This window comes from Callorhinus ursinus, unplaced genomic scaffold (assembly GCF_003265705.2).
Source record: "Callorhinus ursinus isolate GAN/ISIS: 27379988/994484 unplaced genomic scaffold, GSC_fseal_2.0 scaffold40, whole genome shotgun sequence".
Classification (NCBI taxonomy): domain Eukaryota; kingdom Metazoa; phylum Chordata; class Mammalia; order Carnivora; family Otariidae; genus Callorhinus; species Callorhinus ursinus.
Window position 1 is genome coordinate 3601219 of NW_027397102.1, and position 21584 is coordinate 3622802.

Sequence of the window (21584 nt, forward strand, 5' to 3'; positions counted from 1 at the left end):
TTATTGGTGGAACATAAGGAATAGCATGGAAGACATTAGGAAAAGGAAGGGAAAAATGAAGCAGGGAATCAGAGGGAGAGATGAACCATGAGAGACTATGGACTCTGGTAAACAAACTGAGGGTTTTGGAGGGGAGGGGGGAGGGGGGATTGGTTAGCCCAGTGATGGGTATTAAGGAGGGCATGTACTGCATGGAACACTGGGTGTTATATGAAAACAATGGAACGTAGATCACCACATCAAAAACTAATGATGTACTGTATGGTGACTAACATAACAATAAAATTCAAAAAAAAAATTGGAAAGATCACAGATACATAGAAGTTAAACAAAGGGCCAAACAGGAAATCAAAGAAGAAATAATACATGGAAATAAATGAAAATGAAAACACAGTGGTCCAAAACCTTTGGGATGCAGCAAAAGTGGTGATGAGAGGGAAGTATATAGCAATAAGGCCTACTTCAAGAAGAAAATAAACAACCTAACCTTACAGCTAAAGGAACCAGAAAAAGAACAACACACAAAGCCTAAAGCCAGAAGGAAGGAAATAATAAAGATTAGAACAGAAATAAATGATACAGAATCTAAAAAACAGTAGAACAGATCAGTGAAACCAGGAGCTGGTTTTTTGAAAAAAATAAAATTGATAAACCCCTAGTCAGGCTTATCAAAAAGAAAGAGAAAGACCCATATACCTAAAATCACAAATGAGAAATAACCAACACCACAGAAATACAACTGTAAGACAATATTATGAAAAACTATATTCCAGCACATTGGACAATCTAGATGAAATGGATAAATTACTAGAAACTCAAACTACCAAAACCAAAACAGGAAGAAATAGAGAACTTGAGCAGGCCAATAACCAATAAAATTGAATCAGTAATCAAAAAACTCCCAACAAACGTCCAGGCCAGATGGCTTCACAGATGAATTCTATCAAACATTTAGGGAAGAGTTACTACCCCTTCTTCTTAAACTATTCTAAAAAAACAGAAAAGGAAGGAAAACTTCCAAACTCATTCTTTGAAGCCAGCAGTACTCTGATACCAAAACCAGAGAAAGACTCCACTAAAAAAGAGAATTACAGGTCAATATCCCTCATGAACATGGATGCAAAAATTCTCAAAAAATACTAGGAAACTGAGTCCAAGTACACATTAAAAAAATCATTAGTACAATCAAGTGGGGTTTATTCCTGTGTTGCAAGTGTGGCTCAATATTCCCAAATCAATCATTGTGATACACCACATTAATCAAAGAAAGGATAAGAACCATATGATTATTTCAATGGATGTATAAAAATCATTTGACAAAATACATCTATCTGTGATAAATGCCCTGAATAAAGTAGATTTAGAGGGAACATCCCTCAACATAATAAAAGTTATATATGAAAAACCAAGAGCTAATATTCTCCTCAATGGGGGAAAATTGAGAGCTTTTCTGCTATGGTTAGGAAGAAGACAGGAATGTCCACTCTCACCACTGTTATTTAACACAGTTCTGCAAGTCCCAGCCTAAGCAGTAGAAAACAAAAAGAAAGAAAAGCCATCCAAAGCAGCAAGGAAAAAGTAAAACTCTTACTCTTTGCAGATAACATGATACTTTATACATAAAATCCAGAAGAATCCACCAAAAAATTGCTAGAACTGATATACAAATTCAGAAAAGTTACAAGATACAAAATCAATGTACAGAAATCTGTTGCATTTCTATACACCAATAATGAGGCAGCAGAAAGAGAAATTAAGGTATCAGTTCCATTTATAGTTGCACTAAAAACCATCAGATACCTAGGAATAAACCTAACCAAAGAGATGAAAGACCTGTACTCTGAGAACTGTAAAATATTAATGAAAGAAATGGAAGAGGACACAAAGAAATGGAAAGACATTCCATGCTCATGGATTGGAAGAAAATATACTGTTAAAATGTTTATATTACCCAAAGCAATCTACACATTTAATGCAATCCCTATCAAAATACCACCGCATTTTTTCACAGAGCTAGAACAAACAATCCTCCAATTCGTATGGAACCATGAAAGACCCTGAATTGCCAAAGCAATTTCGAAGAAGAAAAACAATGCTGGAGGTATCACAATCCCAGATTTAAAATTATACTACAAAGCTGTAGTGATCAAAACAGTTTGGTACTAGCACAAATATAAACACACAGGTAAATGGAACAGAATAGAGTACCCAGAAATGAAAATTGGTCAATGACCAAATGAAATTTGGTCAATTAATCTTTCATAAAGCAGGAAAGAATATCCAGTGGGAAAAAGTCTCTTCAACAAATGGTGTTGGGATAATTGGACAGCAACATCCAAAAGAATGAAACTGGACCATATTCTTATACCATACACAAAAATGAATTCAAAATGATTTAAAGACCTAAATGTGAGAGAGGAAATCATAAAAATCCTAGAGGAAAAAACAGGCAGTAATCTCTTTGACATCAGCTGTGGCAACTTCTTTCTAGACATGTCTCCTGAAGCAAGTGAAACAAAATTAAAAATAAGCTATTCGGACTTCAAGACAAAAAGCTTCTGCACAGTAAAGGAAAAAAACAAAACTAAAAAGCAGCTTACTGAATGGGAGACGATATCTGCAAATGACATATTCAATAAAGGGTTAATATCCAAAATATATAAATACCTTATGAAACTCAACATATAAAAAAATGAATAATCTAATTAAAAATGGGCAGAAATTAGTAGACATTTTTCCAAAGAAGACATACAGATGGCCAACAGGCATATGAAAAGTTGCTCAACATTACTGATTATCAGGGAAATTCAAATCAAAACTACAATGAGATATCACACCACATCTGACAGAATGGCTAAAATCAACAACACAAGGAACAACTGGTTAAATTGTCTAAAATTAACAGAAGAAACAAGTGTTGGTGAGGATGTGGAGAAAGGGGAACCCTCTTGCACTTGGTGGGAATGGAAACTGGTGCAACCACTCTTGAGAACAGTTTGGGGGTTCCTCAAAAAGTTAAAAAATAGAACTACCCTACAATCCAGCAATTGTACTAGTAGGTATTTACCCAAAGGATACAAAATACAGATTTGAAGGGATATGTGCAACCCACTGTTTATAGCAGCATTATCAACAATAGCCAAACTGTGGAGGGAGCCCAAATGTCCATTGACTGATAAATAGATAAATAAGAAGTGGTATATTATACAATGGAATATTATTCTGCCATCAAAAAGAATGAAATCTTGCCATTTGCAATGACATGGATGGAGCTAAAGTGTATTATGCTTAGTGAAATAAGTCAGTCAGAGAAAGACAAATATCATGTGATCTCATGCATATGTAGAATTTAAGACAGAAAACATGAACATATGGGAAGGGGGAAAAGAAAAAAAAGGAGAGAGCGAAATAAGCCATAAGTGACTCTCAATGATAGAGAACAAACTCAGGGTCGATGGAGGGAGGTGAGTGGAGGATGGGCTAGATGGGTGATGGGTATTAAAGAGGGCACTTGTGATGAGCACTGGGTGTTGTATATAAGTAATGAATCACTGAACTCTACTCCAGAAACCAATATTGTACTGTATGTTAACTAATAAAATTTAAATAAAGTGAAAAAAAAAACTGCATTATGATCCAGCATTTGCGGTACTAGGTATTTACCCAAGGAATACAAAAATACTAGTTCAAAGGGATATGTACACCTTGATGTGTATCGCAGCATTATCTACAATAGCCTAATTATGGAAACAACCCAAATGTCCATCATTTGATGAATGGATAAAGAAGTGGTATATATTTACAGTGGAATATTATTCACCCACAACAAGAATGAAATCTTGCCATTTGCAAAGATGTGGATGGAGCTAGAGAGTATTATGCCAAGCCAAATAAGGTAGTCAGAGAAAGGCAAATACCATATTTCACTCATATGTGGAATTTAAGAAAAAAAATAAATGAGCAAAGGAAAAAAAGAGTGAGAATTAAACGAAGAAACAGGCTCTTAACTATAGAGTACAAACTGATGGTTACCAGAGGGGAGGTGGGTGAGGTGATGGATTAAATAGGTCGTGGGAATTAAGGAGTGTACTTGTGATGAGTACTGGGTTTTGTATGGAAGTGTTGAATCACTATATTGTACACCTGAAACTAATAGTATACTGTGCGTTAACTAATGAATTAAAAAAAAACTTTTTAAAAAGTAAAACATTATAATTTTTGGAGTCTTATTAAATTCTAAATTGCACCTTGAATCCATAATTAAGCACTAGAGTCTTCTGCTATTGTTCAACATTTAAAATAGACTGTATTGCAGAATTTTATATCTGAGCTATTGGAGTTCATATTAATGCAACCTTTATTGTCTGGCTTATAATACTTACCTTTAAGTTTGGCTGGTGGAGTTTTGGTTGTAGTGAAAGTATAGATACAAGACAGTGGTCCCTCACCAGCTTCATTACATGCTTGGATTTTAAATTTGTATTGCATATATTCACTCAGTCTGTGCACTTTGTGAGTCTGACAAGGTCCATGGTAAATGATAGAAAATCTGGGATTGGGAATCAAGATGGGAGAAGCAATATTATTAATCAAAGTTCACTTAGGTACAAGTAACTCTAGACTTGAAACTGGTCCTCAGTAAATCCTAAATAAATCAACTTGAAGCCTGGTGGGTACAACACAAAAGGAAAAAAAAAATCAGGTTGTAAATGTCATAATGGCAAGGTGCTGGCTTTCATATTCCTTTTGTAACTTCTATTCCTTGTTATTAATGTGTGTTATATAAAGGAAGAAATGTTTTGGAAGAACAAAAATAGCTAAATTATCAGTAGGAATTTAAGAAACTATCTAACATGATAATGTACTGCTTTCACATCTATCAGTTCATTGAAACCGCTTTGGATTATATGTTTAAGATAGGAAATTTTAAAACATTTTTATTAGAATACATGTTAAATAGTACAGATAGCTTACCTCTCAGATTGATCTCCTATTAACAAATTGTAGCTTATAAGGTTGGAAAGTAACCCTTTGCTTGAAGAGATACCCCATTTCAGTTTGAGGCTTTGGTGTCCATAGACCACACAATCAAGATGAGGAGGATCAAGTGGTAGTGGCTTGGTTTTGGTTCTTATTGATTGGCTAAAAGGGCTTAGTCCATAATGATTGATAGCTTGAATTCTGATTCTAGTGGTGAGAAAAAAAAATTAAACTATTAATTTGGATTTAGAAAGGAAAATAAATTTCTACATTTAAACTATGCCCCTAGTCACCCTATGAAAAGATACTGACCATATTATACTGATTATTATAGTCAAATTTTTGAGGCGAAAATCTTGAATTTGCATTATCAGTATTGACAATTTTTGATGAGGAGAAACTGGCTTTTAGTAATGCCAAATATTTCTAAAATAGTAAAATTCTCCTTCAAAAAATGTGTAGACTATATAAAACAAAGAAATGTAGATTTAGTAGTGCCAGATTTTTCTAAAACAGTAAAATTCTCTTTTCAAAAAATGTGTAGATTATATAAAACAAAGAAATGTAGATTTGTTCAAAATTCTTAGAAAAACTTCATCTACCCAAAGTAAGATACAAGCAACTTACTTGTATGTGGTATCAGGCTGTAGATTTTTTAGAAGACACTCTGTTACTCTTTCAACAGTCAGAATTTTTTTGTCTCCATATTCAATGTTATATCCAGTGATTGGAGAGCCATGACAATCAGGTTCCTCCCATTGAATAGCAATGCAAGATGATGCCAATTTGGCAGGAACTTTGTTTTTGACTTCATGGAGCATTGGTACTACTGCTGGTACAGTTGCTGGTGTGGTTACTGTGCCAGTTTCTTCAAACAGTCCAACTCCAACTACATTTGCAGCCTGAAAAAGTATATTCTGTTAGAGCTTCATTATTTTGTTTTGTGCATAAACCATTTTGTTCTATAAAAACAAGACAAAAATTTTAACCTCAAATTCTAAGAAAATGTTTTTTTTTTAAATTGAGGTAGAATTGCTCTATAACATTGTGTAAGTTTAAAGTGTATAACTTATTGATTTGATACTTTTTGTTTTTTTAGAGAGAGAGAGTATGCAAGTGGTAGGGAGGGGCAGAGGGAGAGGGAGAGAGAGAATCTTAAGCAGGCTCCATGCCCAGAACAGAGCCCAATGTGGAGCTTGATCTCACGACTCAGATCATGACCTGAGCCAAAATCAGGAGTAGGAGGCTTAACTGACTGAGCCATCCAGGTGCCTCTGATTTGATACATTTATATATTGCAGTATGAAACAAAATGACTTGAAGATGCTCACATAGACACCAAAATCTTTAGGTTACATATTTAAGGTAAAAAGTCTAAATATGTGAAGGTAAGTGAAGAATACTAATATGGACATTTCAGGAAAAATATACCTGAACTGAACTCATCACTTAGCCCACTAAAGTTTCTTTCTTTCCTTTATTTTCTAGTTACTATCTCTGTTGGTGGTAGCCTGAAGTTCACATCAATTCACTGTTTTATTGATTTTGTAAATTTTTTTTATTTTGAGATCATTGTGGACTTAAATGTACAATTTACACACTTTACCCCAAAAGGAACATTTTGCATAACTATAGTACAATATACAACCAGGAAATTGACATTGATAAAATCCATTGACATTATTCAGATTTCACCAGTTTTACATGCACTCATTTGTATAGTGTTATACATAGTTTTATCAGATGTGTAGCTTAATGTGACAACCAACAGTTAAGATATTCCATTGCAAGTATCCCTTGTACTACACTTTTATACTTACAGCAACTTCCTTCCCTCTTTTTCTAATCCTTGACAACTAGTAGTTTATTCTTTAACCTGTATTTTTGCTATTTCAAGAATGTTATATAAATAGAATAATGCAGTATGTAAATTTTTTAGATAGACTTTTTTTCAGTCAGCGTAATTCCCCTGAGATCCACTGAAGTTGTGTGAATCAATAGTTTGATTCTTTTTATTCCCAAATAGTATACCGTGTATGAATGTGCTAATTTTTAAAACTATATGTTGAAGGACATCTGAGTTATTTCTAGTTTTTGGCTTTTATAAATAAGGAGTTATGTATATCCATGTACGGGTTTTACTGTGGACATACATTTTCATTTCTCTGGGATAAAGTGCCCAAAACTGCTGGGCATATTAGTAAGTGCATGTTTAGTTTTGTAAGAAACTCCCATACTATTTTACAGAGTGGATGTAATTCACACCAGAAATGTATGATTAGTCCAGTTTTTTACGTCTTTGCCAGCATTTAGTGTTATTACTGTTTCTTATTAGCCATTTTGATTAGGTGTGTTGATATCTCACTGTGCATTTCCCTAATGACTAATAATGTTGTAGGTCTTTTCATGTGTTTATTTGCCATCTGTATATCCTCTTCTGTGAATGGTCTGTTCATGTCTTTTGCCTGTTTTGTAATTGAATTGTTTGGATTTTTAACTGTTGACTTTTGAGAGTTCTTTATATATTCTAGGTATTATTAGTCCACTGTCAGATATGTGTTTTGTAAAGATTTTCTTCCAGTCTATGCTTGTCTTTTTTGTCCTCCTCACCGGGTCTTATGCAGAGTAAAACTTCTTAAGTTTGAGGAGGTCAGGGGCACCTGCGTGGCTCAGTTGGTTAAGCATCTGCCTTCGGTTCAGGTCATGATCCCAGGGTCTTGGGATTGAGCCCCACATCGGGCTCCCTGCTCATCAGGGAGCCTGCTTCTCCCTCTCCCTCTGCCACTCCCCCTGCTTGTGCTCTCCTAGTCCCTCTCTCAAATAAATAAATAAAATCTTTAAAAAAACTTTGAGGAGGTCAAATTTATCAATTTTTCATTTTATGGATTGTGCTTTTGGTATGACGTTTAAGAACTCATTGCCTACATTAGATCCTGAAGATCTTCTTTGGTTTTTTTCCAAAAGCTTTATAGTTTTATATTTCAATTTTCAGTTTTCTACGGTCCATTTTGAGTTAATTTTTACATAAGTTGTGAAGTTTATGTTGATTACTCCAAAAAAGACATACACATGGATTACAGACACACAAAAAGATGCTCAACATCACTAATCATGAGGGAAATGCAAATCAAAACTATAATGAGATATCACCTCACACCTTTCAAAATGGCTAAAAAAACCCCACAATAAACAGCGAACATTGGCTAGGATGTGGAGAAAAAGTACCCCTCTTGCTCTATTGGTGGGAATGCAAACTGGTGCAGCCACTGTGGAAAGTGGTATGGAGGTTCCTCATAATGTTAAAAATAGGACTCCCCTACAGTCCAGTATTCACACTCTTTACCCCCCAAATACAAAAACACTAATTCAAAGGGATACATGTACCTCTTTGTGTATTGCAGCATTATTTATAATAGCCAAATTATGGAAGCATCCCAAGTACACATCAATAGATGAATGGGTAAAGGTGTGGTATATATGTATGACAGAATATTATTCAGCCATAAAAAAGAATGAAATCTTGCTATTTGTAATGACATGGATGGAGCTAGAGAGTATAATCCTAAGTGAAATAAGTCAGAGAAAGACAAATACCATATGATTTCACTCATATGTAGAATTTAAAAAAAAAAGAAATTAGGAAAGGAAAAAGAGAGAAACCAAGAAACAAACTCTAAATATAGAAAACAAACTTTTGGTTACCAAATGGGAAGGGGGTAAGGGGATGAGGTAAATAGGTGATTGGGATTAAATGGTGCACTTGTTGTGGTGAGCACTGGGTGATGTATGGAATTATTGAATCACTATATTGTACAGCTGAAACTAATGTAACACTGTATTTTAGCTATATTGGAATTAAAATACAAAAACGTGTGATGATAGCTATTCTGATGGGTATGGGATAATATCTCATGTAGTTTTGGTTTGGAAATATGTCTATTCAGTTACTCTGCTCATTATTTATTTATTTATTTATTTATTTATTTATTTAAGAGAGATATATGTATGTATATTTTAAAGATTTTATTTATTTATTTGACAGAGAGAGACACAGTGAGAGAGGGAACACAAGCAGGGGAAGTGGGAGAGGGAGAAGCAGGCTTCCCACAGGGCAGAGAGCCTGATATGGGGCTCGATCCCAGGACCCTGGGATCATGACTTGAGCCCAAGGCAAACGCTTAATGACTGAGCCCCAGGCACTCCTCTGCTCATTTTTAAATTGAATGATTACTATTTTGCTATTGAATTATATGAGTTCCTCATATATTTTAACCTTTGTGTCAGATATATGATTTCCAAATATTTTCTCTCATTCCATAGGTTTCTTTTTAACTTTTTAAAAAAGACTGTTTTTATTTATTTGAGAGAAAATGAGAGGGAGAGGGGGAGAGAATCTGAAACAGATTCCACACTGTCACAGTCCAACACAGGGCTCAATCCCACAGCTACAAGATCATGACCTGAGCCAAAACGAAGAGTCAGACGCCTAACCAACTAAGCCACCCAGGTGCCCTACCTTTTAACTTTTTTAATGTTTAATTTGCTGTGCTGAAGGATTTTAGTTTGATATAGTCCCACTTATTTATTTTTACTTTTGGTGCCTTTGCTGTTGGTGTCAAATCCAAAATATCATTGCCACAGCTATGTCAAGAGGCTTACCCCCTATGTTTTCTCCTAGGATTTTTATGATTTCAGTTCTTATGTTGAAGTCATTAAGTCATTTTTGATTGATTTTTGTGTATGGTGTAAGATAGTGGTTCAGTTTCATTCTTTGCACATGGCTGTCCAGTTTACTATTTAGAAGAGATAATCCATTTCCTCTTGTATATTCTTGTCTCCTATGATATAAATTAATTGACCATATGTCCTTTTTATCTCTGGGATCTGTATTCTGTTCCATTGATTTATGTATTGGTTTCTGTGCTAGTACCATAGTGTTTAGATTACTATAGCGTTGTAATACAGTTTGAAAGCAGGACATGTTATGCCTCTCCTTTTTTCTTTGTCAGGATTTTTTTTGGCTATTTGGAATCGTCTGTGGTTCCATAGAAATTTTAGAATTGTTTGTTTTATTAATGTGATAAATGTTACTAAAATTCTTATAGGGGTTGTGTTGAATCTGTAGATTCTGTGGTAGTTATAGATATTTTAACAACGTTAATTCTTCCAATCCATGGGCACAGAATATCTTTCCATTTATTTGTGTCTTCCTCAGTTTCTTTCAACAATGTCTTACAGTTTCAGTAAATAGATCCTTCACCTTGGTTAAATTTATTCCTTAGTATTTTATTCTTTTTGATGCAGTCATAAATGGGATTATCTACTTAGTTTCTCTTTCAGATTGTTATTAGTGTATAGAAACACAACTTGTTTTTTTTTTTAAGATTTATTTATTTGAGGGGGGTGGGGCAGAGAGAGAGGGAGAGAAAAAAATCCCAAGCACACTCCCCAGTGAACACGGAGCCCAACACAGGGCTCAATCCCACAACCCTGAGATCATGACCTGAGCCAAACCTGAGTCAGATGCTCAACCAACTGAGCCACCCAGGTGCCCCACACAGCTTACTTTTGTATATTGATTTTGTATGCTGTAACTTTATGGAATTCAATTATGATTTCTTTTTTTTTAAAGATTTTATTTATTTCATACACACACACACACACACACACACACACACACAAACACACAGCACAAGGAAGGGGAGTGGCAGGCAGTGGGGAGAAGAAGCAGGCTCTCTGCTGAGCAGGTAGCCCAGTGCAGGGCTTGATCCCAGGACTCTGGGATCATGACCTGAGCCAAAGGCAGACGCTTAACTGATTGAGCCACCCAGGCACCCTCAATTATGATTTTTTTGGTGGAGTCTTTAGAATGTTCTACATATAATGTATCACCTGAAAATAGGGATGGTTTTACTTCTTTATGATTTGGATGCCTTTTCTTTTTCTTCCCTAACTGCTCTGGCTAGTACTCCCTGGACTATATTGACTAAAAGTGGCAAGAGTTGATATCCTTGTCTCGTAACTGATCTTGGTAGAAAAACTTTTAGCTTTTTACTGTTGAGAATAGTGTTATCTTGGGTCAGGCCTGGTTAGTACTTGGATGGGAGAATAGTGTTAGCTGTGAGCATGTCATATATGGCCTTTATTATGTTGGGGTATGTTCACTCTCTAACCAGTTTGTTGAGAGTTTTTTTGTTGTTGTTGTTTTTGTTTTATTGTGAATGGATGTCTAATTTTGTCAAATGCTTTTTCTACATCTATTGAGGGATCATATGATTTTTTTTGATCATATGATTTTTATCCTTCATTTCATTAATGTGGTGTATCACACTGATTGACTTGTAGATGTTGAACCATCCTTGCATTCCTGAAATAAATTCCACTTGATCATAGTGTGTGATCCTTTTAATGTATTGTTGAATTTGGTTTGCTAATATTTTGTTGAGGATTTTTTGCATCTATGTTTCTTTTTTCTTAAAAAGATTTTATTTATTTGACACAGAGAGAGAGAGACAGTGAGAGCAGGAGCACAAGCAGGAGGAGTGGGAAAGGGAGAAGCAGGCTTCCTGCCGAGCAGGGAGCCTGATGTGGGGCTCGATCCCAGGTCTGGGATCATGACCCGAGCTGAAGGCAGACGCTTAACAACTGAGCCACACAGGTGCCCCTGCCTCTATGTTTCTTGGGGAAACTGTAATTTTCTTTTCCTGTACTGTATTTGTCTGGTGTAGTATTGTAATGTTGGTCTCATAAAATGAATTTTGAAGTATTCTTTCCTCTTCTATTTTTTTGAAAGCGTTTGAGGATTTCTATTAATTCTGTAAATGTTTGGTGTAATTCACCATTAAAGCTGATAGGTCCTGGACTTTTCTTTATTGGTAAGTTTTTTATTAGTGATTCAGTTTCCTTACTCATTATTGATCTGTTCATATTCTCTATTTATTCATGATTCAGTCTCTGTAGGTTGTATGTTTCTAGGCATATATTCATTTCTTCTTCCTTTTTCAACATGGCATATAATTGTTCATAGTACTCTCTTATGGTGTTTTGTATTTCTGGGGCATCAGTTGGAAAGTCTCCTCTTTCGTTTCTAATTTTGTTTATTAGAATCTTTATTTCTTGGGGTGCCTGGGTGGCTCAGTCAGTTAGGCATCTGACTCTTGGTTTCAGCTCAGGTCATGATCTTGGGGTCCTGAGATCAAGCTCTGTGTCAGGCTCCCTGCTCAGTGGGGAGCCTGCTTCTCCTCTTTCTCCCTCTGCCCCTCCCCTAGCTCGTGCATTCTCTCTTTCTCTAAAATAAATAAAATCTTTAAAAAGAGAATCCTCATTCTTATTTTCTTGGTAAGTCTAGATAAGGGTTTGTCTATTTTGTTTATCTTTAAGAAAAACACCCATGTCTCAGTTTTGTGGATCTCTATTTTTTTGGTCTCTATTTATTTCCACTCTGATCTTTGTTATTTCATTTAACTAGTTTATTGTTAGCTCATTGTGTTATTTCCTTCATTCTACTAGGCTTAGGTTGTTTATCTTTTTCTAGTTCCTTAAGGTGTAAATTTAGTTTGTTTGAGTACTTTCTTTTTCCTTATTGTAGCCATTTATCACTATGAAGTTCCCTCTTAGAACTGCTTTTGCTGCATTCCATTAAGTTTTGGTATATTGTATTTACATTTTCATTTGTCTCAAGATATTTTTTGATTTCTCTTTTGATTTCTTATTTGATCCTTGACTATTCAGTAGCATGTTGTTTTAATCTCCACATATTTGTGAATTTTCTAGTTTTCTTCTTAATAATTAATGTCCAGTTTCATACCATTGTGGTTGGAAAAGATGCTTGATATTTCAATCATCTTAAATTTTTTAAGGCTTTTTTGTGACATAACATATGATCTATCCTGGAGAGTATTGCATATGCACTTGAGAAGAATGTGTATGCTGCTGTTGGATGGAATATTCTGTAAATATCTGTTAAGTCCATCTGCTCTAACATACAGTTTAAATCCCATATTTCCTTTTTCACTTTCTGTTCAGACAATATATCCATTGTTGAAAGTGGAATATTGAAGTTTCCTACTATTATTGCATTGTTGTTTGTTTCTCCCTTCAGGTCTGTTAGTTTTTGCCTTATATATTTAGGTGCTCTTATGTTGGGTTCATCAATATTTACAAATGATATATCCTCTTGTTGGATTAGGCCATTTTCCACTATATAGTAACTTTATCTGTCTCTTATTGCAGTCTTTGGCTGAAAGTCTGTTTTGTCAAATGTAAGTAGATCTATCCCTACCTTCTTTTGGTTTCCTTTTGCATGGAATATCTTTTCCTATTCCTTCACTTCGTGTGTGTCCTCAGAGCTGAAGTGAATCACTTTTAGACATTATATATAGTTGGGTCTTGTTATTTTATCAGCCATTTTGACTGTAGAATTGTGCCTTTTGACTGTAAAATTGAATCCATTTACATTTGAAGCAATTATTGATAGGTTTGGACTTACTATTGCAATTTTAATTGTTCTCTGGCTGCTTTTCCAGAATTGTTTCTTTTTTATTCTCTTGCTCTTTGTGATTTGATAATTTTCTACAGTGATATCTTTAGATTCCTCTCTCTTTCTCTCTTGTGTATGTATTATAGGTTCTTGCTTTGTGATTACCTTGAGATTTATAAAAAACATATTTATAACAGTCTATTTTAAGCTGATAGCAACTTAAGTTTGCATGTGTACTAAAGGTCTGTATTTTTACTCTAACCTCCATTTTATGTCTTCAATGGCACAATTTACATGTTTTTATCTTATGTATTCATTAAATTATTGTAATCGTTTTTAGTACTTTCACCTTTAACCTTCACAATAGATTTATAAGTGTCTTACCCACCAATGTTACAATATAGTATTCAGAATTTAACTATGTAATTACTTTTACCACTGTGATTTATACTTTCATGTTTTCCTGTTACTAATTAGTGTCCTTTCATTCAGCTTTAAAAGTCCTTTTAACATTTTTTGTAAGGCCAGTGTGTTGGTGATGAACTCCTTCGGGTTTTGCTTGCTTGTCTGGGAAATTCTTGATCTCTCCTTTAATTCTGAAGGACAACTTTTCTGGGTAGAGTATTCCTTGTTCGCAGTTTTTTCTTTCAGCTCTTTGAATACATCATGCCACTGTCTTCTTCCTTGCAAAATTTCTGCTGAAAAATCTGCTGATATTGTTATGGGGGTTCTCTTGCATGTAACAAGTTCTTCTTTTGCTGTTTTTAAGATTCTTTCCTTGTCTTTAACTTTTGACAATTATGTGTCTGCATAATGGGTCTTTTTGGATTATCTTAGTTGGTCTTTTGGGACTTTTTGGATCTAGATGGCTGTTTCCTTCCCTAGTTTAGGGAATATTTTAGCCACCATTTCATTGAATAAGCTTTCTTTCCCTTTCTCTCTGTCCTCCTCCTGCGATCCCTATAAACATATATTGGTTTCCTTTATAGTAGCCCATAAGTCCCCTCCTTTTCATTTTTTTCTTTTTGTTCCTGTGATTGCATGAGTTCCACTGCCCTGTCTTCAAGTTTGCTGATACTTTCTCTTCCACTTGCTCTTGTCTGTTGTTCAACCCTTTTATTGAATTTCTCAGTTCAGTTATATTCTTTACCTAGGTGATTTCTATTGGGTACTTTTTAACTTTCTTTTTGTTGAAATTTTCACTTTGTTCATGCATTGTTCTTCTGACATTGGTGAGTATCTTTATGACCACTATTTTGAACTCCTTATCAGGTAAATATCTTATTTCTATTTTATTAAAGGCTATTTCTGGAGGTTTATCTTGTTTTTTTGCTTGTAAAATATTCTCTGTTTCCTCATTTTACCTTTCTGTGCATTAGAGAAAACATTTACCTCTCTCACAGTCTTTAAGGAGTAGCCTTGTGTAGAAGATGAACATTATCATTTGGCCTGGTCCTAGCCCTTAGTGATTGTGTGAGCTTGTTTCTTTGTTCTTAGTGGTTCCAGTGGTTTAAGGTATGCCAGTATCTGTCAGTGTTCCAAAGGGAAGGATACCAGTCAGCACCTCAATTCAAGCTTATTGGAAACTGGACCCTCAGCTGCAGCTTTTAAGATATGCAAAACAGACTCTTTCAGGGAAAGACTGGGAAATGGGTGTTTCTGACTTGTGCCCCTGTACTGAGCCCTGGGGTTACAGCCAGTCAAGAACTGTTTCTTTGTCTGCTACAGTACTCTGAAACCTATAAATGCAAGCTTCACTGGTCACCAGAGCCAGGAAATCAATTGTTGCATCCTCTGGGTGGCAACCACAATGCTGGGGTGCCATACATGTGCACAGGCTCCTTTCAAGGAGATGCTAGTGACCTGGAGTGTGGCAGATGGAGATTGTATTTATTGCTTAGACGTGTCTAAATTAGGAGGCTGACTGTTAGGTCACAGCTTTAAAAATATTCAAATAGGCCTTTTTCAGGGAAAGGCTGGGAGATGGGTGTTTCTACTACCTCTGCACTGAGACCTGAGGGGATAGCCAGTGTGAGTCCTAGCAAGCCCATTAAGACTGTTTCTTTGTTTGGTACAGTGTTGTGGGTCTCATGGATGCATTCCCCATTTGCTTTCAGAGCTAGGTATTTTAGGGGCCTGCCCATTAGGTGGAAGTTTTCAAACTTGGTGTGCTAGGTGTTGGACCCAAATTCCTCACTCCTCAGAGAAAAACTGGCAGTTGTGGGTTTCCTCCCCATTGTATGCTGCTGTGCTGTATGTGGAGTTTATATTGAGAGTATATCTCAGCTTTTCTTACCCATTTTGATGTGTTTTTTTCTCTCATTTTTCTGGTGTTTATGAGTCCCTCAGCTAATTTCTGGATTTCTTTCAGAGGAAATTGTTCCATGTTTAACTGTGGTTTCAGTGTGTCTGTAGAAGGAGATGAGTTCAGGAGCCTGTTATGTCACCATTTGGACTAGAACCCCAATGTCACTTCTTTTCTGAAGTTCTAAGCCTTCTTTTGTTATCATTTCCTTTTTTTAAAAGAGTGATTTCTGTATCCAATTTTATTGGGAGTTTTACTGGCAACAAATTCTTAGTTTTCCTTATCTGAGAATGTCTATTTTCTTTTCATTCCTGAAGAACGATTTTACTGAATATAATTTCAAGTAGACAGTTAATTTCTTTCAGGACTTGAAAAATGTGCCACTTATTTCTGGCCTCCATGGTTTCAAAAGAGATATATTTGTCTTTTGAGTTGATTTTCACCTATAAGTAATGTACCATTTCTCTCTGGGTGCTTTCAGGATTTTTTAATTTGTTTTTTATTTTCAGAAGGTTAATTATGATATGTTTTGGTACTGTGGATTTCTTCAGATTTGTTGTATTTTAGATTTTCTCAGTTCTTTAAATTGTTTGGTTTATGTTTTTCCCCAAATTGGGAAGTTTTTATTGTTTCTTTGGACAATTTTTCATTTCCACTCTTTCTCGTTTCTCCTTCTGGAAGTTTAGTGATATGAATATTAGCTCTTTTGTTATTGTTCCATATATCCCTGAAACTTTGTTCATTTTTTTCTTTTAAAATCTTTTCTGTTACTCAATCTGTATTCAGATTTTATTAATCTGTCTTCAGGTTCACAGATTCTGTCTTCTGTCATCACTCTACTATTGAACCCATTCAGTAAGGTTTTTATTTTGGTTATTATATAGGGCAACTATTTTCACCATATGACTGTCTCTGAGTGTGGGTCTAAGCTCAGCTTCTCATTGGTCCCTGATGATACCATGAAGGGGTAAATGGAGAACTGATTAATATCTGTGTTCCTTTAGGGTGGAGGTGGAAGCTCAGTTCCCAGTTGTGTCCTAATGACACCAGGAGAAGGGAGTGGGGTAGTAGGGTGCCAAGTAGCATAGCCTCCCACACCTAGATTTGCCTCTTTGATGCTGAGTAGAGATGCAGGCTGAGCTCCTCAGTGGACAGCAGGTGAAGGAGGGATCTGAATGTTGCCTAGCCCTGCTTCCCATGTCCTCATTCAGTCTCAGTGCTGGTAGGTGGAAATGTAGATTAAACTTCTCACTGGGGGGGAGGAGTCCAAGATGGCAGAGGAGTAGGAGACCTTCATTTCAGGAATTCAGTTAGATAGCTATCAAACCATTATGAACACCTGTGAACTCAACTGGAGATTGAAGAAAAGAATAGCTGCAACTCTACAAATAGACAAGCGACCATTTACCACAAGGTAGGAGATGTGGAGAAGTGAATCCAAGGCGATATATGGGAAGATAGACCATGGGGGGAGGGAGCCTCCCTCAGCTGGCTACTGGCAAGTGATAGAGCAGTGGAGCACAAAATTGGAACAGAAGTCTGCTCCAATGAGTGATGTCACTCAGGCAGCTAATCGGGAGGTGGAACCCTCCCTGGGGGAGTGTGATCTCAGGATCCTTGGGGGTCACAGGAAGAGTGGGGGTGCCTGAGTGTGGCAGAGCTCCCAGGTATTGGAGCAGGGAAGCCGGCCGCAAAGAGTGAGCTGAGGAGTGGGCTCTCAGCTCGGCGTTGCCATAAACTGTGATCTGCAGCACAGTTAGGCCACTGCTCTTCAAATAGGGGCCCAACAAGTGGCAGAACCAGGGAGAGCCCCCTTCCTCCCCTGGGAGGAGTGGTGCAGGAGCATGTGGCAGGAATCTGCTGGGTTTGGAGACTTCAAACAGGGCTGTGTGCCAGAGATAGCAATGCTCGGTCACAGTCCAGGTGGGCACGGAGTGCTAGAGACTAGGGAGACTAGGAGTGACAGGAGTGATTGACTGCTTTTCTCTGTGGGCTCACAGAGGAGTGGGGGCCCGAGCTTTCCGCTCCAGGGCCAGAGATTGGGAGGCTGCCATTTTCATTCTAATCCTCTAAAGCTGTGTGGAAAGCCTTCAGGGAACAAAAGCCACAGAGAACAATCCGGAGCAGATGACTTAGCCTGGCCCCTGGCAAGGGCAGTACAATTCTGCCTGGGGCAAAGACATTTGAGGATCAATGCAAAAGGCCCCTCCTCCAGAAGATGTGGAGACTGGTACAGGCAGAAGTGGAGATGGACTGAACTGGAGGATCTGTTGAGGGGTGTCGACCCCAACATTGCAGCTCTGGGTTGCAGGGCTATATTAGCTCTGACCCTCTAAAGAGAAGTGGAAAGATGCCGGGGAACAAAAGCCACACAGCCAACCAGCTCACATTAAGCCCATCCCCCTGACAAGGGGTGGGGCAACCCCACCCAGGCAAGCAGGCCTCTCTCCCAGAAGACAGACTGGAAGAACAGGTGAATAAGCTTAAGCTTATTTCCCACAGAACTGTGAAACTCCAGCGCCAGGGGAAAATAATAGGGAGCTCCAGCTGCTCCCTCACAACTCGTTTATACTTCAGGCTCAAATTTTACATTTCTTTTTTGGTTTCTTTTCTTACTCATTTTCTTTTTTTTTTAAACCCTGCTCCCATTTCAAATAATTTGTATTTCCCAACTGATGTTTTAAAGTTGCTTCTTAACTTTTATTTTCTTTTTCACATATATGCTTTATAGAGTTATATCCCATACTAGCCCAGTTTTCACTCTATTCAATTTTATCTTGATATATATGTAAGTTCTGATTTCTTTGCAATTTTGGGATATAGTGTCTTCTACCATACAGACCAAAAATCAAGCAGGAACAGGCAGATCACCCTGCTGTGTCCACCCTGAGAGATTATAATCTTTCTCCCCGCCCTCCTCTTTTTTTCCTCTTTTTTCTTTCTTTTTTATTGTTTTGGATCATCTTGGCTTTGATGGCGTATCTGTGGTAGCTTTCGCCCACTTTGGATTTTTTCGTAGATGCTTTTTGCTTGGGTAATGGTTGATATTTTGGATGCTGTCCATTCCCTCAACCATCCCTCTACAGAATGACTAGAAGGAGGAACTCCCAACAAAGAAAAGAATCAGAGACAATGTCCTCTGCCACAGATCTAATGGATATGGATATAAGAAAGATGTCAGAGGCAGACTTCAGGGTAGCAATCATGAAGTCAATAGCTAGGCTTGAGAAAAGCATTAGCGACAATATAGAATCTCTAAGGGCAGAATTGAGATCTAATCAGGCCGAACTACAAATGCTATGAATGAGATGCAGTCTAAACTGGATACTCTTTAACAGCCAGGGTAAACGAGGCAGAACAATGAATCTGTGATCTAGAAGATAAGCTGATAGAAAGGAAGGAAGCCAAGGAGGATAGGGATAGGCAGGTAGAAGCCCATGAGAACAGACTTAGATCAAAGATGCCTTGAAACATTCCAATGTCAGAATTATTGGGATCCCTGAGGGGATGGAGAGAGAGAGAGGACTAGAAGGCATATTTGAGCAAATCATAGCTGAGAACTTCCCCAATCTGGGGAAGGAAACAAGCATTCATGTCCAAGAAGCAGAGAGGACCCCTCCCAAGATCAATAAAAATAGACTAACACTCCAGCATATAATAGTGAAACTTGCAAATCTTAAAGCCAAGGAAGCTATCCTGAGAGAAGTTAGGGGGAAAAGATTTGTTATGTATGGAGGGAGGAACATCAGAATAACGTCAGACCTATCCAGAGAGACCTGGCAAGCCAGAAAGGGCTGGAAAGACATAATTCAGGGTACTAAATGAGAAGAACATGAAGTCAAGTATACTTTATCCAGCAAGGCTGTCATTCAGAATGGATGGAGAGATAAAGAGCTTCCAGGACTGGCAGAAACTGAAAGGATATGTGACCACCAAGCCAGCCCTGCAAGAAATATTAAGGGGGATTCTATAAAAGAAGAAAGACCCCAAGAGTAATATAGACCAGACCAGAAATTTAAAGAGATAATCTATAGAAACAGGGATTTTACAGACAATATGATGGCACTAAATTCATATCTTTCAATAGTTAAGAATTAATAAGATCGATAAACCTCTGGCCAGACTTATCCAAAAGAAAAGGGAAAGGACCCAAATCAAAATCAAGAATGAAAAGGAAGAGATCACGACTAACACCAAGGAAATAGAAATAATTATTAGAAATTATTACCAGCAACTATATGCCAACAAATTAAGCAGCCTGGAAGGAATGGATGCCTTCCTGGAAACTTGTAAACTACTAAGACTGAAACAGGAAGAAATAGACAATCTGAATAGACCAATAACCAGTAACAAGATTGAAGCAGTAATCAAAAAGCTCCCCCAAAACCAGAGTCCAGGGCCAGATGGCTTCCCAGGGGAATTCTACCAAACATTTAAAGAAGAAATAATACCTACTCTACCAAAGCTGTTCCAAAAAATAGAAATGAAAGGAAAACTTCCAAACTCATTCTATGAGGCCAGCATTACCCCGATCCCAAAACCAGACCAAGACCCCATCAAAAAGGAGAATTACAGACCAGTATCCATGATGAACATGGATGCCAAAATACTCAACAAGATCCTAGCCAATAGGATCCAACAGTGTATTAAAAGGATTATTCCCTATGACCAGGTGGGTTTTATTCCTGGGATACAAGGGTGGTTCAACATTTGAAAATCAATCAACTGATAGATCACATTAACAAAGAAAAGACAAGAACCATATGATCCTCTCAGTTGATGCAGAAAAAGCATTTGACAAAATACAGCATCCTTTTCCTGATTAAAACTCTTCAAAATATAGGGATAGAGGGAACATAACTCAATATGATAAAAACCATCTATGAAATGTCCACAGCGAATATCATTCTCAATGGGGAAAAAGCTGAGAGATTTTCCCATAAGGTCAGGAACACGACAGGGATGCTCACTCTCACCACTTTTGTTTAACATAGTACTAGAAGCTCTAGCATCAGCAATCAGACAACAAAGAGAAATAAAATGCATTCAAACTGGCAAAGAAGAAAAACTCTCTGTCATTGCAGATGACACATTACTTTATGTGGAAAAACTGAAAGACTCCACCCCCAAATTATTATAATTGATACAGCAGTTCAGCAACGGGGCATGATACAAAATCAATGCACAGAAATCAGTTGCATTTCTATACACTAACAATGTGACTGAAGAAAGAGAAATTAAGGAATTGATTCCATTTATAATAGCACCATAAACCATAAGATACCTAGGACTAAACCTAACCAAAGAGGTGAAAGATCTATACTCTAGCAACTACAGAACACTTATGAAAGAAATTGAGGAAGACACAAAGAGATGGAAAAACATTCCATGCTCATGGGTTGGAAGAATAAACATTGTGAAAATGTCTATGCTGCCCAGAGCAATCTACACTTTCAGTGCAATCCCTATCAAAATACCATCAATAGTTTTCACAGAGCTGGAACAAGCAATCCTAAAATTTGTATGGAACCAGAAAAGACCCCAAATGGCCAGGGAATTGTTGAAAAAGAAAACCAGAACAGGGGGCATCACAATGCCTGACTTCAAGCTATATAACAAAGCTGTGATCATCAGGACAGCATGATATTGGCACAGAAACAGACACATAAATCAATGCAACAGAATAGAGAGCCCAGAAATGGACCCTCAACTCTATGGTCAACTAATCTTTGACAAATCAGGAAAGAATATCCAATGGAAAAAAGACAGTCTCTTCAATAAATGGTGTTGGGAAAATTGGACAGCCACATGCAGAAGAAT

The 21584-nt window shown here is 37.0% G+C and overlaps 1 protein-coding gene and 1 long non-coding RNA gene across 2 annotated transcripts in view; one reads left to right on the forward strand and one right to left on the reverse strand.

Annotated features, from left to right (window-relative positions):
- The window catches only part of LOC141370613 (uncharacterized), a 204168-nt gene that overhangs the window by 22850 nt on the left and 159734 nt on the right, over positions 1 to 21584 (forward strand). The window lies entirely within an intron of this gene.
- The window catches only part of LOC112823481 (fibronectin type III domain containing protein 3C1-like), a 62930-nt gene that overhangs the window by 5441 nt on the left and 35905 nt on the right, over positions 1 to 21584 (reverse strand). The window contains 3 exon segments of the mRNA XM_073880883.1: positions 4383 to 4549; positions 4975 to 5187; positions 5608 to 5882. Of these exon segments, the coding sequence (XP_073736984.1) occupies positions 4383 to 4549; positions 4975 to 5187; positions 5608 to 5882 (655 nt within the window).